At 42.3% G+C, this 18,394-nt stretch overlaps 1 protein-coding gene across 3 annotated transcripts in view; it reads right to left on the bottom strand.

Annotated features, from left to right (window-relative positions):
- The window catches only part of ptpn13 (protein tyrosine phosphatase non-receptor type 13), a 46,971-nt gene extending 28,694 nt beyond the window's left edge, over window positions 1-18,277 (bottom strand). For all 3 annotated transcript variants that reach the window (XM_076757511.1, XM_076757512.1, XM_076757514.1), the window contains exons 1-7: window positions 17,940-18,277; window positions 11,312-11,431; window positions 8,314-8,480; window positions 6,620-6,685; window positions 5,128-5,313; window positions 4,689-4,776; window positions 1,773-2,390 (exon numbers count right to left, since the gene is read on the bottom strand). In XM_076757511.1, the coding sequence (XP_076613626.1) occupies window positions 1,773-2,390; window positions 4,689-4,776; window positions 5,128-5,313; window positions 6,620-6,685; window positions 8,314-8,480; window positions 11,312-11,426 (1,240 nt within the window). In that variant the 5' untranslated portion in view covers window positions 11,427-11,431; window positions 17,940-18,277. The remainder of the gene's footprint in view (window positions 1-1,772; window positions 2,391-4,688; window positions 4,777-5,127; window positions 5,314-6,619; window positions 6,686-8,313; window positions 8,481-11,311; window positions 11,432-17,939) is intronic.
- Window positions 18,278-18,394: the final 117 nt, after the last annotated feature.

Here is an 18,394-nt window from a genome sequence, read left to right as displayed (position 1 = left end):
GCAAATGGTGAATTGTATCAGGAGAGGCACAAATGGCCGTGGTCTCTTAGACATCTTAGAAGTGAAAAATATCCACAACAGATTATGCTCGAAAAGAACTAGTTCATGCAATGTGCTGTCCAACCTCAGTGTAATGCAATGCAGTGTTTTTAGACGTTCTCAATGCCCACACTTGAAGATGAGGTAAAAGGCCATCTGTCATAGAGACTGTTTACACCAGGCAATAGCGTGCGTCTTGGGTGATCCCATCACAAGTGGACAGCTCCGCCATTACAATGTGGTTCCCCATGTGTCTCGAGTGACCACTTGTGATTGGATCTCACTTCCCCGTTCTATATGCAAATAAACTCTCACATCATCTCCTTTTGTAAAGACCAAATGAGCTGTTGTTTTCAACTGGTGTGGAGGCCCAACAATGGCAACGACCACGCTGGGAAAAACAGACAACGCCAAATTTACAAAAAGGCACATATAATTAAGAATTTAAGCATTTCACAAAGTTCATAAAGTATCTCCTCACTCAACAGCTCATAAAATTGCGCAACTTCTTGAGGGAGTCTTTCAGCTTGGGAGACACACCAGCAGCCTATATTGGTTACTGTTCACTGTATTTATAAAACGTGTTTACCATCAATAAAATGTTGTCATCTTTCACACATTTAGTGTAAATGGTGAAATCAGTTAGCTAGCTGCTAAATGTTGGCAGGTAAGACGCACTTGGGGATGTTCGACTCAGGGCTCTGACGCCGGTCCCAATGTCCCAGATAGATGGGAGAAAATTCTGCTTTAATATCACCTGTGTTATGGACCCTATCTTCCCATATTTTAGTGTGTCAAGCGGTTAAAGGGGGCATGTCGTGAAGGGTGTTTGCACACCCTCAGTGGGGGATATTGTGGTGACTAGTTCGATCAAATTAGTCAAAACAGTGTGTTTACAAACATCTGCTGCTTCTTTTGGCAGGTACGAGAGCCGCAAACACATAATTTGCATTACAGTGAACCAAATGGAAATCCGACAGTGTGTTTCGTGCGTACTTGTGCAGAGAACGTCATCTGAGTAGGCAGTGCTTCAACGTGGTCAACGACACATTTGTGTACATACTGCTAGAATAATGTGGCCACATGTATCCCAGACCACCTCAACTGGACCTCAATATGTCCTCAATGCATCTTGGGTACGTTCACACCTGTACTTAGAGCTGTCCACCTGTGATCACTAAAGATGCATATTAATGCCAAGTGTAAGCAGGGCCATAGAGGAGAGGGGAGCCGTGATACTGTTTAAATACAGTGACAACAGCACACATTTTCAGAAACTGCTGGAGGGTCTTCATAGTGTTGAACCTAATTGTACATGTAAAAAGTGGCAGAAATAATTGTGCAAAGAATGAAAAAAAGAGTATGAAAGAGAGTTCACCTCTGTACACCTGGACAATAACAGAAGTCAATTTCAGAAAGTCATGGACACTGCCTCCCAAATTCAGACTTAAGAAAGATGTGGAGGGAGCAGGTTTTCCGAAGCTTTTCAAACCTTCCAACAAGCACTTCTGATAAGGCACACTGTCACCTGAGGAGGCAAGTCCTATTCAAGTAAAACTCTACACCAGTTGGATTTACATATGAGAGGCATGAGACATGTTATGTAAATTTTACAAGGAATTTCTGCAGTCAGCACAGAGGATTCAAAACTTAAGAGCACATCTATCTCAGCCTTGGACCTGAAAACAGCCACTCGTCTTTACTGCACCTTTATGTTAAGAAAGTATACTCACCATCCACTGCTTGTCTTAGCACCTGGAGTTTCCTCTGCTTCTCCTTTATCTTGTCATAGGCGCCAGTGAGGCCTGAGCCTACGGACAGGGCTGAGTGGTGATGAGGCTTCCTACTCTTTAGCCCACCAAACTCAGGGTAGCGAGAATCCCTCTCCCTAGATGCCTGCAAGGGTGATTTGCGCCTGCCAATGGAGTGTGTGCTTATGGCACTGCTGCCCCTCCGTGCATCCTCCAAAGCCCCAAAACGTAGTGCCTCTGGGTCAATGCAAGCCAAGTCCACAGAAGAAGCCCAGGTCTTCCTAGCCTGACTACTGTGGAAAGGTAAAGACCTCCGGTCCAGTTCGACGGGTCGGCCCTTTTGCTGAGGGTGAAGGGGGTGCAGATAGGGATAGGAGTGCTGGTGATGGAGTGAGGGAGGTTTGGGGTAGAACTCTGTGGGGGATTCGGAGTTGGGGTGATAGTCAGATGGGGAATACTGTGGGGCTGCCCCCTCATCAGCCTTCAACAGGTCCTGGATTGGCAGAGAGCCCATGGATCGACTGAGGCCCCGGTTAAGAGACGTCTGTTCCTGAGTCCTGGCACGGTAGCGCTCCAGAACCCTGGGGGCGGCACTCCTCCCTGAGAACAGCAGAGAACCAAAGTTTTATTAAACCATAAGCTGAAGCTCACACTGCCAGAACTCAAAGCATCAAAACACAGAATAACACAGCAAAATCTTGAATACCACTAAAGTGGGAAAATAAACCTGATTGCAAACAGACAGCATAATATTTTATCTATCATTCATATCATAATACAGACCTAAAGCATTCTGATTTGAATAAATACACTACGCTTCATTATGCCTGGGTGCCCGTCCAAACTTTCATTCATTTCAACCAGCATGAGCATGACACTACAACTAAACACAGCCGGTTGACTGCAGACTACAGACCGTGCCTTGGCCTCAACAGGCTGAGCACCTGCAGTGGACCTCTCATGGCCCCTCTACTGAAAGATTTGATGCAGACAGCCAGCTACAGTAAATGAATAATTGGGTGGGCATATAGTAGATTGTCAGAGACTACCCAATAAATCATAATAAGAGATGTACAGTAAATATATTGAGATTGACTACCTTTACACTGCTTACATAACATGGTTGGAGAATGGGTTAGAACCAGGTGCCTCGTTACAGAAACTTCTTTCCTTTTTAAATTCAGTATTTTTAATCTGACCCTTAATGAATTTTCCATGGTTATTTGATGGATTAGATGGCATTCAATCAGAATTAAAAGCTGCAATAGGAAGTTTCTATTCTACAGGCCTGGGAGTGGAAATGTAGCATCTATTAATGGAAAAAAGAAGCAAACTGATTTGTAAGTTAACCAACAAGCAAACAAAATTAAGAAATGTGGCATGACTGCTCTTGACTTCAAGGCCTAACAATGATTTCTGCAGACAGTCTGTTTGGTTCAGGAGCTATTTTTCCTCCATTATTTAAAAACGAACAATAGAACACACTGTGCCACAAAAACAAACAATTTACAGCACTGGCGTCCAGCGTAATCCATTACTGTGTATTTTCTGAAAATTGAAAAACGAATGTTTCTTTCTTCAACTGTCCACAAATTTCAAGTTGGACTTTCCAGACAAGCTGTATATAAACTCTGCCAGTGACAGCTCTTGTTTTAGAGTGAAAGAGATAAACAGAAGGCAAACATGTGCATGAGCAAGAGAAAAAACAAGAGGAAGAGACACAGAAATGAGAGAGCAGAGGGAGACGTTAAGTCCTGTAAAAACGCTGCATGTGGTGGTTTAATCTACAAAGCATATGCTTGGTCTTAACAGGGAAACACATCAAAGATAGAGAGGCTGTCTTCCAGGAACTCAGGGAAGCACACAAGGACTAGATTGAGCAAAAAAATAAAAACTTGTTTTCATCAACAGGATGTCTTCTATTTTTCAAAGAAATCAATTATGGACTATTTAAGCAAACACTGCAGAAATCATATAGACTGCAGTGCACTGGCGATGAAAAATATCCAACCTAAAAAAGACACAATGACCGAGTTTCCCTTGCAGCAATTAGAACATGGAACCTCTGGCATACAGAAGGGAGAGAGCTGCTCCTTGAGAAGAAAGGCGCTTAAGAACTGAGTAATACTTTTTGCATGTACTTTCCCTAGGGCTGGCTGGTGCTCAACCAGGGAAACAAAGCACTGATACAAACAGCAGACAGGCAGCTTCACTGGTGACTCCAAAATATGCATCTGTAATCAATGCCATGCCGTGCTTACATAATCGCGACGACCGAGCCATGTTTGCTCTCTGCTTTCCCTTCCATGGCCTGGAAAAATGCCGGAGTTCTCTCAGAAACCACTGGGAAGATTTGGTCATATTTTCCTGAATTGAACCCGATTCGAGGTTGCAGTGTTGTTCCTCATCTACTTTCAATTATTTTCCCACAAATTCAGAAAGTGAGGATGTGATGAATAGCTTGACAACCAGGGAAGGCATTTACATCGGAATCTCCCGAAATAAAAGTAGCATGAAAGTAAATAACTTCCAAACAGCATGTCCAAGTACACTCAGTCATAACCTCAGTTTATCATTAGAAAGTGAGAACAGATATTACACTCTTCACAGAACCTACTAATTTAGGATCTGGTGATTTCTCCTCCTTCCAAACTTTGTGCCACTGAAATAACGAATACACAGAACACAGCAAACTAAACAAAAACAATACGTCTTTCTTAAGACTTATAGAAACCAGGCTCCTTTCTCATGAACTGTTGGCAGCTAAGACATCGGAATCACTGCATAAATAAATAACTCTATCTACACCTCCGAAAAGTTCCTTTGACAACACACCAAGCAAATACAGTTCAAGTTACTGTGTGTTTAATGCGTGCGTTTCAGTGTAGCTCATCTTACCCGAGGGCAAACCTTTGCCCCTGAGCCTCTCCCGAATCTCCTTACTTCGCTCTGGAAGAGACTCTCGATCAGTCAGCAGACCGTCCAGCTGAGAAAGAGACGGAGTGGAAATGTGAGTGAAAGAGAAACAGAGCAGGTGGTGAGAAAAGCGGGACAGAACAAGGAGGGAGAAAAAAAACAAAACAAAAACAGAAATTAGAGGGTTATTCCCTCTGAGAGTCATCCATCGTGACCTCATGTTCTGTCAGCATGAGCCCCATTATCTGTTGCGTAATTCAACAAACCTACTGTGCTTTGATGGAGCAGATAATAGTCTGAGGATAAAGCCTGAAGTACATGCTTTCTGCCAAGTTGTCAAAATTAAAACAGAAAAATAGACAGGATTGTTATGTTTGACCTACACAACATAACACAAGAACAACAACAAAAAACTGCATACCTGGGAAAGGCTGCCCAGTACTAACCGGACCAGTTTCCGGATGTAAGTAAGGGGAGGGTCACAGCTGGAGTTTCGAATGTGTTTGCTGCAGATGTCCAGCACCGTGCGCAGTGACATTCGACTCAATGCAACATCATCACACATGTTGAGAAGCAGGCTGTTTAGGTGTTCGCCCAACTTCATAGGCTGCGTACAAACAGAGCGACGACAGTTAACACACAAACTGTGACAAGAACAGCATGTACTGCACTGGAAGGTTCTACTGGTGTCTCTGAATCTGATATCTGTATTACCATGCTGACTTCCATTGTGTTCACACAAAGAGGCAGAGCTTTGCCAGCATGGCACAAAGCCATCGTCTAATTCAAACATCCACTACATGTTTAGTTTGAGAGGACAAAGTTAAGCTTCAAAACGATGTGGAACACTTTGCTTTGCCCATCAAAAACAAAAACATAGTAAAACTTGTTATTTCTGTGTCAGTGCGTATTTCACAGAGCGTGTCGTTGATGCCACTGAGCTAAATGACACCGATTTTAATCAGGGGGTAATTATACCACCAAGATAGAACCCTCTTTTTTGTAGTCATCTAAATTACTGACAGATTTCACTTTGTGAAATACTACCATGCAACAGTCCAATGAATAAATACACGTACATGAAAAAGTAATAAGATTATGCGTAGATGCCAGTTTTGTGCATACATTGTTAAGAAAGCAGTAGGTGACTCGGGGGGTGTAAGGTCATTAACTGTCAACACAACAGGTGTGTCCACTTTATTTGCTTGCATCAGAGACCACGACGTATTGTTCTTGGCCCTCTGCTTGTCATAAACTTTGCAGCTGCCACGAGCATTACTACAGGAGGGAAAACAACATGATGAGTGGACGGAGACCTTCAGGGAAGTGACGTGGATGGCAAACTTGAGTGTGACTACTGGCGGCTCTAACCTGTGGGTGGTACTTTCTCACAAACATGAGTGTGGATTGTGTTTTACACCTGGCTGACTCTTGCTGAGATATGAACGCATTGTGAGCCAGACCTTCCCCATACGTCTTGGCAGATATCATCCTTACACATTCCAGAGTGCGTTTAACAGCTTGCACCTTTTCTTATCCACGTGAGATATTTTCAGATATAGCTCTCATTTTAAAAAGGAGGATTCCACTGAAAAACACATCTGCTTTCAGTGCGGTGATGAGGCATGTGGGCTGTGCATGAACATGATTGAAATGTTGATCATCTTTAAAAATTAACAGTGCCAACAAGTATTAAACATGGTTTGTTTTGTTTTCTTTTTGGGTGTGGCTATTCCACTTAAGAATCCAGTGTGGTGTTTTGGACACATAAAGGCAAAAATGATTTATTAAGTTTACTAAAAATAATAATAGGATTTTAGTCATCAACATAAGCCTTGACTACCAATACTAAATATGGTCCCATATGATAACCTCTAGCCATTTCAAAGGAAGTATCTTTGGCAATGACTCACCTGACTTTGGGGGATCTCGTAGTCTGCTCCCCAGAACAGGGTTATTCCCAGAGAGTACATGTGCATCTGTTAGAAAACAAAACAAATCGCTTAAGCTTCATGGGTAGCATTAAACTTCACTCAGTCTAAGCAGTTGATACAAACATTTGAACAAAAACACACAATACTACAAGATTAAAGCAATAGTGAGCACATAGGAGGGGGAAGAATATAAAGGTTTTGCTTCATTCAGATAGACTAGGCACTGAACCTTATTGTAATAAGTCAAACTACCCTGTGTGAAAGAAAGAGAGACAGACTAAAGCTCAATAACTGCTAGGGTGTAATAAAAGTTGAATTCATTCTTATTTGGAAAAGAAAAAGACAGGGGCTTTTAGCCTAAATCCAAGAACCTTTTTCCATTTCCCTCTACTTATTACTCTGCACTCATTGCTTGGGAGAGAAATCACTTCCCCTGAATGTTGGGCTTGGTAGAGGAAAGAATAATTCAGGGATTGCCAAAGAATGCAACATAGCCTTCAAGGTCTTTCAGGAACAGAGCTCGGGTACAAATTTAAAGACACACGCACGTTCAGAAGACGTGGAAATTTAAAAGCCATCCATTAAAAGCGACACCGAGCCAAATGTTGAAAAAGTGAAAGGAAAATCACGGCACTCGCAGCTGACGTATATTTACCCACAGTCACTGATGATGAGAGAAACAGATTATATATTCTACACTGAAATAACTCAGCTGGGGAGGCGGGACCACGGCTGGAACACTGACTCAGCACAAAACTGTGCTGAGGTCTGTGGGGCCGTGCCAGAGATGAGAATCCAGTCATGCAAGGTTTTAGCTTTTCTACCAGAGGGGCCGAGTCAAGCAGAGGGGGTGTGGTTCTGTGCACATGTAAAATAAGTCGTGCTTTGCAGGAGAGAATATGGTTGCTCACAACTTTGGTTCTGAATGTTGCAAATGCATAACAATCTCAGATCTGAATGCAATGAACAGATTTGTGTTGCTGTGTTTCTGGAGCGAGGATGTGCTCTTGTTAAACACCTGACTGCTCTGTCACAACAACAGAGGTTTCTGCACCCACGAGTTGTAGCCCTGTCTGACCCACGTTCCCAGTGTGTTTGCGCTGCACGTGGAGGCTGTCCTGGAGAAGGTTTATTTGATAAAAAAAAACAGTGCAATGTTGTTTTACATCAGATTCATTGATGTTGCGTGTATGCACAGGTCTAAGCAGCCTCTGCTTCTATCTCCACCCACTCCTCCGTCACTCATCTGCAGCTTTGACCCTGCTCATCAAACCCAAAACCTCATCAGCAGCTTAGCTATCAGACAAACTGCTTTCACTAACATCTGCCATTCTTTCTTTTTGCTAACACACCCGAGCTACATGTAATGTCTTGTCAACAGTTCACACAAACCATCATGTCACTTTGATCACTTTCTGAGCCACCATCAGCCAGCCAAGTACACGTTCCGGCCAATTGTTTCATATTATTCCACCAACTGACATGTGGTGGTTAAGTGCCAACAAAACAAAGTAATGCACCAGCAAAAGGTGGAAGTGGTTTTGTAAATGTTTTATGAAGACAGAAATGTATCTAGTAAAAGTTAAAGATGATAAAACACTGCTAGAGCATTAGAAGACACACAAAGGATTTGTGAGGTTCTGTCGCCTTATTGGTTATGTAAAGCTTTATACCTTCTCTATATCCGAGACAGAAGACAAGGATGCCCCTTCCAGGACCTCTGGAGCTGTGAAGGGTCGCAAGTCCTGCTGGGTGACATACTCGTCTGTGAATGAGATGTTGCCAGAGGGCATGAGCAGGAGGGACCAGGGAGAGATGATGAAGCCCATGGCTGCAGGGTCTGGAGAGGGAAACAGACAATTCAACCAGTGGAGATATGATCAGGAACAAAAACAGGAAAACAAACACAGTAACATATTTGGACTTCCATTATTTAAATACCCAGGCACTGTCACACATGCACACGCACTGTTAATATGAAGTACTGATTTTCAAGCTCCATGCTAGCATCAAATTTTCTCAAAGCATTTACAGCCTGAATTCAGCAACTGTATACATATCCAACCACAGTGGAGGTTTCTTGCCAAGGCTTTGGCGTTTATGGAAACTCAAGATGATTGAAGTAAACAAAAACACATGTTGCTTTCTTAGTCTGCAAGAAAATAACTGTTGAGGCATAGAAGCAGAAAGGAATGGCTACACAGCGTAATTCTCTTTTCCTACAAAGCCACAGCCAGCGCTATGGTCAGAGGACACTTTAAAAATATACAAAGGAATGTTTGAGCAGCGCTGCAAAATTCTTTTCTTTGACTGATACTCGGAGAGGAGCAGAGTGGAACAGAGGAACTGGATTTGAGGCACCGAATATCTGCTTTCAAAAGCTGGAATTTACTAAGTAAATATAAGTTTCCTGTTTAAAACCCGTGACCATTTGGAGATGTAACTCAAACAAAGACTGAGTAACTAGGTGTATCCCACATAAAACTATTGCTTTGCTAAGCAACCTGGGCAAATTAACTTCTTGACAGATAGCACATGAATCAACAGTTTCACTGACGGTGGATAAAAGCAGAAACTATACCGGATAGAAGGTGACTATTCAACCTATCAGAAAGCAGAGATTTCAAAACATGACTGGGGCATGCACCATTTGATTCCTTACTCACTTCAAAAGGAGCAAATTGTACAACTGTAAGCTCTTTATCCTTTAACAATGTACTCTGTCAGTCTGATAAGCTGCTATCTGAGCTAGGGGCAGGGAATAGTTCTGAGTTGTTATACTAAGAGGCCGTCCTCTAAAAAGTATGCTTACAAGCTGTACAGTGTATCATGCATTCAGTTCCATGGCAAACATGGCATCAAAGCGACAGGCAGTTGATGGTCTCGGCAGAGGACCAAACACAGGAGCAGGTCGAGAGACAAAAAAAAAACAGCACTTGATTTATTTTGATCCAAAATATTTCATAGACAGAACCATGAGGAGGACTTCCTTTCACAAATCAGAAATATTCACACATTCACACATTGCTTGTTCAAACAAATCACTCTTATACAAACACTGTAACTAACCACTACTGTTTACACACAGGGAGAAAACCTGTGCTGGTGGTTTAGTGTTTGACAATGTGAGGTTATTCACAAAGTCTGAAAAGTGTTTGAGTAGTCATGTTAAGGTTTGCTACGTCAGTTGCATGTTGGCCAACTCCCTACATTAGGACACATGACATTCACTTTCACAGCACACCCCCAGCAACAGGCAATGTACAGCAAAAGTGTGAAATTTCATCTGCGTCAGCAAATCAAAATTTTCTGATTTTAAGTCACACATAAACGGACTAAAACTCCACTTCTCTGTTACTTTACCCAGCTGACTGGGACATTTAACAAATGGTCAAACAAATTTAAATTTAAATGGCTGCCTTTATTAATCCTCTCTCATGGTAGACATACTTCTGCACATAGCTCAGTGAGTCTATAATAGCTGGTTCCAACATCTGCTCTTCAAATTTTAGCTTCACTCAGCAGTCTAAAACTGTACATGAGAGGCCACAATTTACTCAATATAGCTACACAACTACACGTTGAAGGAAAAACAAGGATGTGTTAACAATCAGAATCACTGCAGCACAATACCATGCAGAGAAAAAAGAGTATCCAGCCTTTCATTTGGTCCTTATTATGTTCAGAACTATATCTCAGAAACCTTGATGATCGAAATACAAGAGCACAGTCCTCTTGCTATAAATGTGACCTCAGCATAAAAGGCATATTTTCAGGCCACACTGATGAGAGGGAATTCCTAAAGCATGCCAGGATTGTCTGCAATGGAACCAGTGAACAAGACTGAAAGTTGAGGTCAAGCTGGTTTATGCAGAAATGCACACGACTAATCTCGGTTCCTGCTTCATGGAAAATCACACGGCCGAGCATGAACAGTTTAGATGACACAACTATGGCAATTTAATCAGGTGCATCAGAGTTTCGTTTGAGACTAGGCACCACCCATAGTTTTTAACAACTCAGAGGGCACCGCGGTGCCTGCTGACTCACATCCTGTCCAGCGTTCCAAACTTAAACCTCCCTTAATCACCTGAAGTTTACTTAAGTTACAAATGCTCTCTGGAATTTGTCAGCCTTATCTCGCTTTGGCTTCGAGGACAATCACAGACACTCACGGACACAAATGACTCACAAAAATAATGAAAACACAAGAAGCAAAACTGCACAGTCAATGACGAATGTTCCTGAATGTTTAGCAATGCAGTTTAGAGGCCGAGTGTGGCTATAATATAACTTTAAGGGACAGAAATTAGACAGTATAAATGCGTTCATCTTGTTTGTTTTTTTCTACACTGATGCGATGGAATCTTTTGGGTAATAAATCCATTCTCACAACATTTCAGAGAGAGAGAGAGACGGTCAGCGATCCCATCAATTTGTCAACACAAAATGGCATCTGCACTTTATGGGATCTGGACACCAGACGATTTTCATTCTGCCCTTTTCTTTAAAAAAAGTGGTGTGGACAGATTTAGAGAACAGGCTGTTTAAAAATAGGACAGGGAGGACATTAGAAAGTATGCAAGACAAATAAACGTGGACTGTGCTTTGCATGGATGTGCACTCATTTCTAGGACATATCTTTGCACACTTGATTCCACATGTTCCTACCTTTGTGAAAGAGTTCTTGGAGGCTCTCAGCACTCTGGCTGAGCACTGCCCAGACCTCCTCCTCCTGGAGCGGACCTCCTCGAACCTCCAAGGCTTCTGCCAGAGACACGTGCATCTTTCCTGTGCAGGCAGAGAGGACAGCTGATTTGCACCGGAAAATAAACACACAGAAATGAGCTTGAACCGTGATTAGGAAAAAATGACACATGCTTTATTTCCTGTTGCGGTACATGATCGGGGCCTCTGGCACAAGGTCAAATCAGGCCAGAAAGCACACAAGAGCATATGCACATCACATCTCTTGTGCTTGTCAGAGCAACACATACCTTTTTAATTCAATTTCCCAAGCAAGTCCCCAGTTTTGATTACTCTGTCAGTAAAATAAATCTTTAAGAATCCACACGTTACTTGTCCTGACAGTTTAAGATGAAAGCTAATGAGGCCGTATTGCTATATCACAACAATAACCCTAAACATTGAAACATTTAACACTGGCTCTGGTCAACATTTCTGCTCTCTCATGCCCTTGGGAAAACTCCCACATCTTCTAAATGTGAGCCGTCTTATCATCCTCTGCAACTGAGGAGGTAGCACAAGCACATGATGTGCGCAAGCATAGGCACACACACACACACACACACACACACACACACACACACACACACACACACACACACACACACCCTGCTTTACTTGAGTTACATTCAACAAAGTAGCAGCTTATTACTTGGAGCCTCTACAAGCTTCTGAGAGTTAAGATAGCAGCTTCCAACTAGAGAAGACACTAATCTTGAGAGGCTAAACGCCATTTTTGGTGTGGTCTTAAAGCTGCTTGTTGCTCTACAAATAAGTAATAACACACACTTGTGTTTACTGATTCATGTCATAAAAATATAACATGCTCAAACTAGGTAGTTTATATTACCTTCTGGATGGCAATGATACAGCAAATTCAGATTTTGGTGTAGAATATATGTAAATATAAGAACCAATAGCACATATGTATGACTTACCACAGACTGCACATATGCCACAGCACACTATGCCCAAGGGAGAAATGTTGAACTCACTCATGTGACCCACAGGCTGGCTGTCTTAAAGGATTTGATTTGTTTTCATGTGAAGGCACAAAGATAAGACATCAGTTTTTGTTTCTTTCTCAGCTGCAACTGTTTAAAAACTAAACTGTAGTCCAAGTTTTGTGGGGATTTGTGGGCTTAAAATGCGATAAACCAGCTGAACGTCAGCCACACAGGACCCTGATTGAGAGCAATTTCACACATGTTAATTTCATCTCTTCTCCATCACTGTGTCTCTCTAAAGCTCCTGTGCTGCAGTGACATTGGGGTCTAATCATCCCTTTCCATAACATGATGCAAATGTGAACAAAACAGTATGTTCCAGTTGTGACAGACTACTTCTAACTGAGCAGCAACTACCAGTGCATGTGCAACACACACTGTACACATACAGTACACACAGTGCTACTGTAGAAGAGCGTGTGTGGAGAGGTGGTTATTGCAAAAGAGTTTTCTACTCATATATTTCAAACTCATGGTTTCAGAGTGCTGCCATACCTTTGTTTTGATTAGTCTTAATATCAACCCCAAACTGGTGAATCCTAACAAACTAGTCATATTTTCACATTAGCAGAGTATGAAGCCCGTTGGTAAACATGCCAAGCAGATGGACATATTTGTGACATGCTCATAATGTGAAGTAAATAATAATACTAAGAATATGGGGGAAATACAGTATGTAACTAAACTGACCTGGTGTGTAGGTCGGTGATGCAGTTTTTCCAGTGAATATACAAAGAAATTCTGAACATGCTCAAATATGCAAATGCTCAGGGCAAAGGACTCACATGGAACAAAATGTGACGGACAAGGATGAGGATACAGAGACATGTGTTGCAGTCAGGAGTAATTGTGCCAAAAATAGTGGGGGTAATTGAAGCAAACAGAACCACACAAATGACAGAAAACAAACAGAGCAGAGCAGCCACGAGTGCATCCCAGCAGTGTTAGCACTTCCCTCGAGAAGAAGGTTAACATACTTTCACCGTGTCACATCGAGAGACCAGTGTTCTCTGAAAAGGACAATTTAAACAAAAACTGACAGTCCTTAGAGCGATTTATAGCATCTGTCTAATATATAATCTGCCTGTAGACAAAAAAAAAAGTTTGTCTCTTACTGTGTTTTGTGGTTTCACTGTCCAATCAGACTTAATTTGCAGACAAATCTAAAATCACTGAAACAACCTTTGAAATTGTGCAAGTCACCTCTGAAATGATATTTTCTTCTTACTATAGAATTTATATGATAACACTGCATATAATAATGCTGAAAATCGACTGTCAGTGGTAGCCTTTTAATTTGTCCTCAACATTTTCTCTTGGCCAATGATCTGGACATTAAAGACTCAAAACATGACGAGCCACAAAATATGACAACGACAGATAGTCATGAAAGAATATAACAAGAAACTCTCTCTCTAGAAACAAAACCCAAAAATATTATTTTCCCATGATTCCTTGACTGAAAACAAATCCATATTTTCAGTGTTGACAGATCTTCTGTTTTGAATTTTTACAGGCTATTTTTTGCTTTTTGCCACAAATGTGTGCAAACCCACATTAAAAACAGCGCAGAGTATATTTGGACTGGCTAGATCACAGCTTTCACACTGAATTTTATAAATCAAAAACACAAAAACAAAGCAGATGAAAACATGCAAACAGGAAATGAGGCATAATTCCTAAGAAAGATCACCCGAAAATCACTCATGTCTGGTGGGTACGAAAGTACATGACAGCACATTTTATCATTGTTCTTTTTCAATAGAACCACTGTCCCTAAAAAGCCTTACATAATCGTTAAAAAAATAAAACCAAGCAGACATCCCGCAGACATCACGTCTGTTCCAGTGAGATAGGCAGGTGTACATATTTGGCTAAGAGACACAAAAGAGCTTAACAGCAAAGATGCCCAAATCTGATGTGTCAGATCGCATTTGGCTGGGTCCTGTGATGCTGCTGTACTGCAGTTTTGCTAACGGCGATGCAGGTGTGGGTTTGACTCGTGGGTTTGGCCCACACCTGCGGCATCAACTGACTATGTTTTCGATTATCGTTTTCATTTATTCACAGAAGAGGGGGCGCCTAAAAAAATTCCCGTAATTTGCAAAAACTGACAATCATGGTCATGCATCAATTGGACGGGTGAGTGGAGGTGAGAAAGGAAGCAGAGTTTGAGTTTATTTTTCCAAACTGTCTTCAGAGAAAAGTCATTGGGAAATAAAATGCAGTCTGCATTAAATCATAGTTGCTGAGATATTTCAGTTCAGACCAAAGTGGTTGACCGACCGACCAACTGACAGATGAGCACAAGCATCCATAGAGCCATACTGCGAGCACAGCAAGGCTGACTGAATTAGAACACGATGGCATGAGTTGACGTTATGAGCCAAATTTGAGCATATCACTTATCCATAAACTCTCAGCATAAACTGGGTCAACAGCCCTATTAGTGTTAGGCTTCATTTCTGAAAGTAACATGTGAAACAATGTCCTTTCTATGAATTCCAGTTTGTAGAGAGAGTTAATGAGTAAGCATGTCACAGGCCTGAATGTTTATGCAGGAATGCAGGTTAACCATTCTAGTCAATGGGAGGCGTGAAGTCTGAGGCGAAGTGGGTTACTACCCATCTTGCTCATTACCCATGAGAATAGGGAGAGCGGGTGCTGTGAAGACTGATTGTTTTGCGGCCCTTGTTATTTCAACAGAGACCTACAGTGGAATGTTTTTTATCCGCGCTGAGGCTTCTGCGCAGGCCAGCTTCTCTCACATTGGACTATGGTCCTGCTCATTATTGAGGGGGGCTTAGGAGGCAGCGGCCCAAAACAGCGAGAGCAGACAGCCTTCAGCACTTCAGCGCCTCATTCTCTTTTTCTTTTTCAAACAGTGGGGATGTTTGTCCGCAGGTATTCCCACACTATAGCTAGAAAGAAAAACCTAAACAAGGCTTAGTCTGCTGCTGCTAAGTGTTAGAAAGTCTTGGCCACAGTCACAAGGATTTAAAGAAAATAATCCTGGAAACGTGATAGCGCTCTTCACTCGGCACTTAGGTGAAGCTTTTCCTTTTCTCCCACCTTCCTGTCAGTGACACAGCTACAACCCATGACATGGATTTGAAAACAAGCCCGTGAAAAATTGCATGTCAGTTGAGGCACTCCTACTAAAAAGGGACAAATGAATTTACTGTGTGCTGGCCTCTTTCAGTGCTCATCCCTCTATATTACCAGGAACAAAGAGATCTGAAAAGCATCTACATCTTTCTCAAACTTCTCTTTTATCCTAAATCATGTGAAAACAGGAGAGGCTACACTTTCAAAGCAACCACCCATAAAAACACCAGATTCCACTTGAATTATTTCCAAAAGCATAACTCGTAACATAAGATATGAGAAGGAATTTGTTCATATCCTCCAAACATCAGAACTGTGGTCTCAGCTGGCAAAAGCATTTGGAACAGAAGCCGGTGAGAAGAGGTGCTCTGCGCCAACATTGAGGTGAAAATCTTCCTGAAGTCATTCATGCCAGGAAAATTCAACAACAAACTCTGAGTGAACCTCTATTCCCAGAATCATACTGTATTAGGCAGCCTGCAAGCACACGATTCAAATTCAAAACACATACAGTGTCTAGGAAGACCTGGATCAGAATATCTTTTGAACCAACATGACTGATGATGCAATGACTGATGTTTTCAAAATGCGTACAGCAAACCAAAACCAGACCGCGTGCTCTTAAACTGCTAAAACGAAGATGTATAGTTAACCTGTTCCTTTAATGCTCGTGAATATGAAGTACTCGATGTATTCTTCCTTACTGCAAAACTGTGACAGGAGTAGAGTTAGTGGTTATAGTCACAGCTGTGTCTTATGAAACTTTCTCGTGAAGAAAACAGTAGCGGGAATGGAGCAGAAGCAGTGACTCACTCACCTAAATAAAAGGGAAAACCCAATGGTTGGTTTTCATTAATCACAACCCACATAAAATTTAGTCAATTTGCCAACATGCCTTCCCAGATTATCTCACTATGACTTAAGCACAGGGTTTCTGATGGACACAACACTGGCCATTACAACACTGAGCGTGGCACCTTCCAGTAATGAACTGGCTGCTCTAACCAACAAGCCACACTGGATGTTGGTGTTTTGTTTTTCAGCTCAGCCAGGGTCAGGACCAGCCAGAGAGAGAGAGAGAGACTATTCCATGATTATCAGCCCAGCTCTGGACCAACAGCCCTCACTTCTCATTTTGGTCTCAACCTCATCCGCTCCATTTCTGTTAATCACAGGGTTTCCATGAGTACCGTGACATGCAGAGCATGGTTTTGCAAAACCTCACTCCAATCCCCCCCTCCCAACACACACACAAACCCAACCCACTGACTATTTTCCCATTTTTCCTATGATGATGCTCACACCATTTCCACCATAACCCCTTTAGATGGGAATGCTCATCTTGCTCAGTCACACAGACTCCTCATCTTCCTCTTCAGTCTTGAATGACATATTCAAAACGCTCACGACCTTTGACTTTGAGTTAACTTTACTACTTTTCTATGGTAATGAAGGGGGAGGGGTACAGACTGCCTCCTTACAACCCCCATAAAACCTTCAGTCTGCACTGACAGGAAAGAAAAAAGGAATTTCATGTTGATCATTTTCTCCAAATGACAAACAGCGCTGGTGGGTGAGACAGTTAGCTAGCTAACACACCATTTTATTTTTATAGTGCTGTCTCCTCCCTCCCAAACTTAAAATACAGTTACTGCTGTGGTCAAAGATGCCCCATGACAGACATCAGCAGTATTGTCATTTTAATACAATATACAGCAATACTTTGGAGACATAAGTTAGTAAATGTTTAAGACTGCTTACTAGCATACAAGCAGCTAGCTAACAACAGTGTCAATGTTTTTTTTTTTTAGATAAAGGAGCATCGGCGTTCGAGCCTCGCGCTACTGTTTTGACGTGGACAGTCGCTGCCTACCGTTAGCCTAAAGTTAGCAAACAACACAATGAAGTTTTCGTACATCAAGTGCTTAGAAAGAAACTCACCGGACGAGAAGAGCTACACTACCTGAGAGGGAAATATGCAGAGGAGGCTACGAGTGCCCACACAAACGGGACCAGAGGCCACCCCATGCCTCTGCGCTGACAGGGAAAAATTATTTCATGTTCACCACTTTCCCAAAATGGCAAATAGTGCTGATGGGTGAACTTGGAAAAAACACCATTTTATTCTTTTTTTTATAGTGCTGTCCCCTCCTTCCGAAACTTAAGTTACTGCTGTGGTCAAAGATGCCCCATGTCAGACAACAGTAGAGCAGTATTGTCATTTCAATACAACATACAGCAATAATTTCTGGTCAAGAGATACTGAATATTAAACAGGATTGTTTACTAGCATTAAAATAGCTAGCTTACAGCCGTTTTCACTGTTTTCTGACAACAGAAGCATCGGCGTTCGAGGCTCGTGCTGTTTTAGGAGAGCCGCTGCCAACCGCTAGCCCGAAGTTAGCAAACAACACTAAAGTGCTTGGGAAGAAACTCACCAGGCGAGAGGAGCTACACAACTTGAGAGGCAAATGTTCGTACTCCGACGAGGCTATGAGTGCGCACACAAGCGGGACCAGAGGCCATCCCATCCACAAAGCAACATCTTGGATAGTGGTCGACTGTGCGGCGAGGCAGGCAGGCAGGCAACAGGTTTAACTTTCCACAGGGCGTTCAAGTTGTAAAAATCCACTACACTGCGGGTATTGCTTTCCGAGCTGCCGCAGTTTTAAAAAACAGTAAACAAATATCTTCGGAGATTGTTCAGAAGTCGTGTTTGATGGCCACTACACAGCATTGAGCTCGCCTCCAGCGTAGCCAAGTCACTAGAACTAGTGGGGAAGGGAATAACCCCTCCTTTAGAGCGTGGGCTGACTGGGAGTAACCAGACACCTCAGCGCGGCTTCCCATTGGCTCTCTGTGCTGGGGGGACTGTCATTTAACCGTTTCCATA

Source organism: Chaetodon auriga, chromosome 19 (genome assembly GCF_051107435.1).
Source record: "Chaetodon auriga isolate fChaAug3 chromosome 19, fChaAug3.hap1, whole genome shotgun sequence".
Classification (NCBI taxonomy): domain Eukaryota; kingdom Metazoa; phylum Chordata; class Actinopteri; order Chaetodontiformes; family Chaetodontidae; genus Chaetodon; species Chaetodon auriga.
This window is presented reverse-complemented; position numbering and strand designations above follow the sequence as displayed.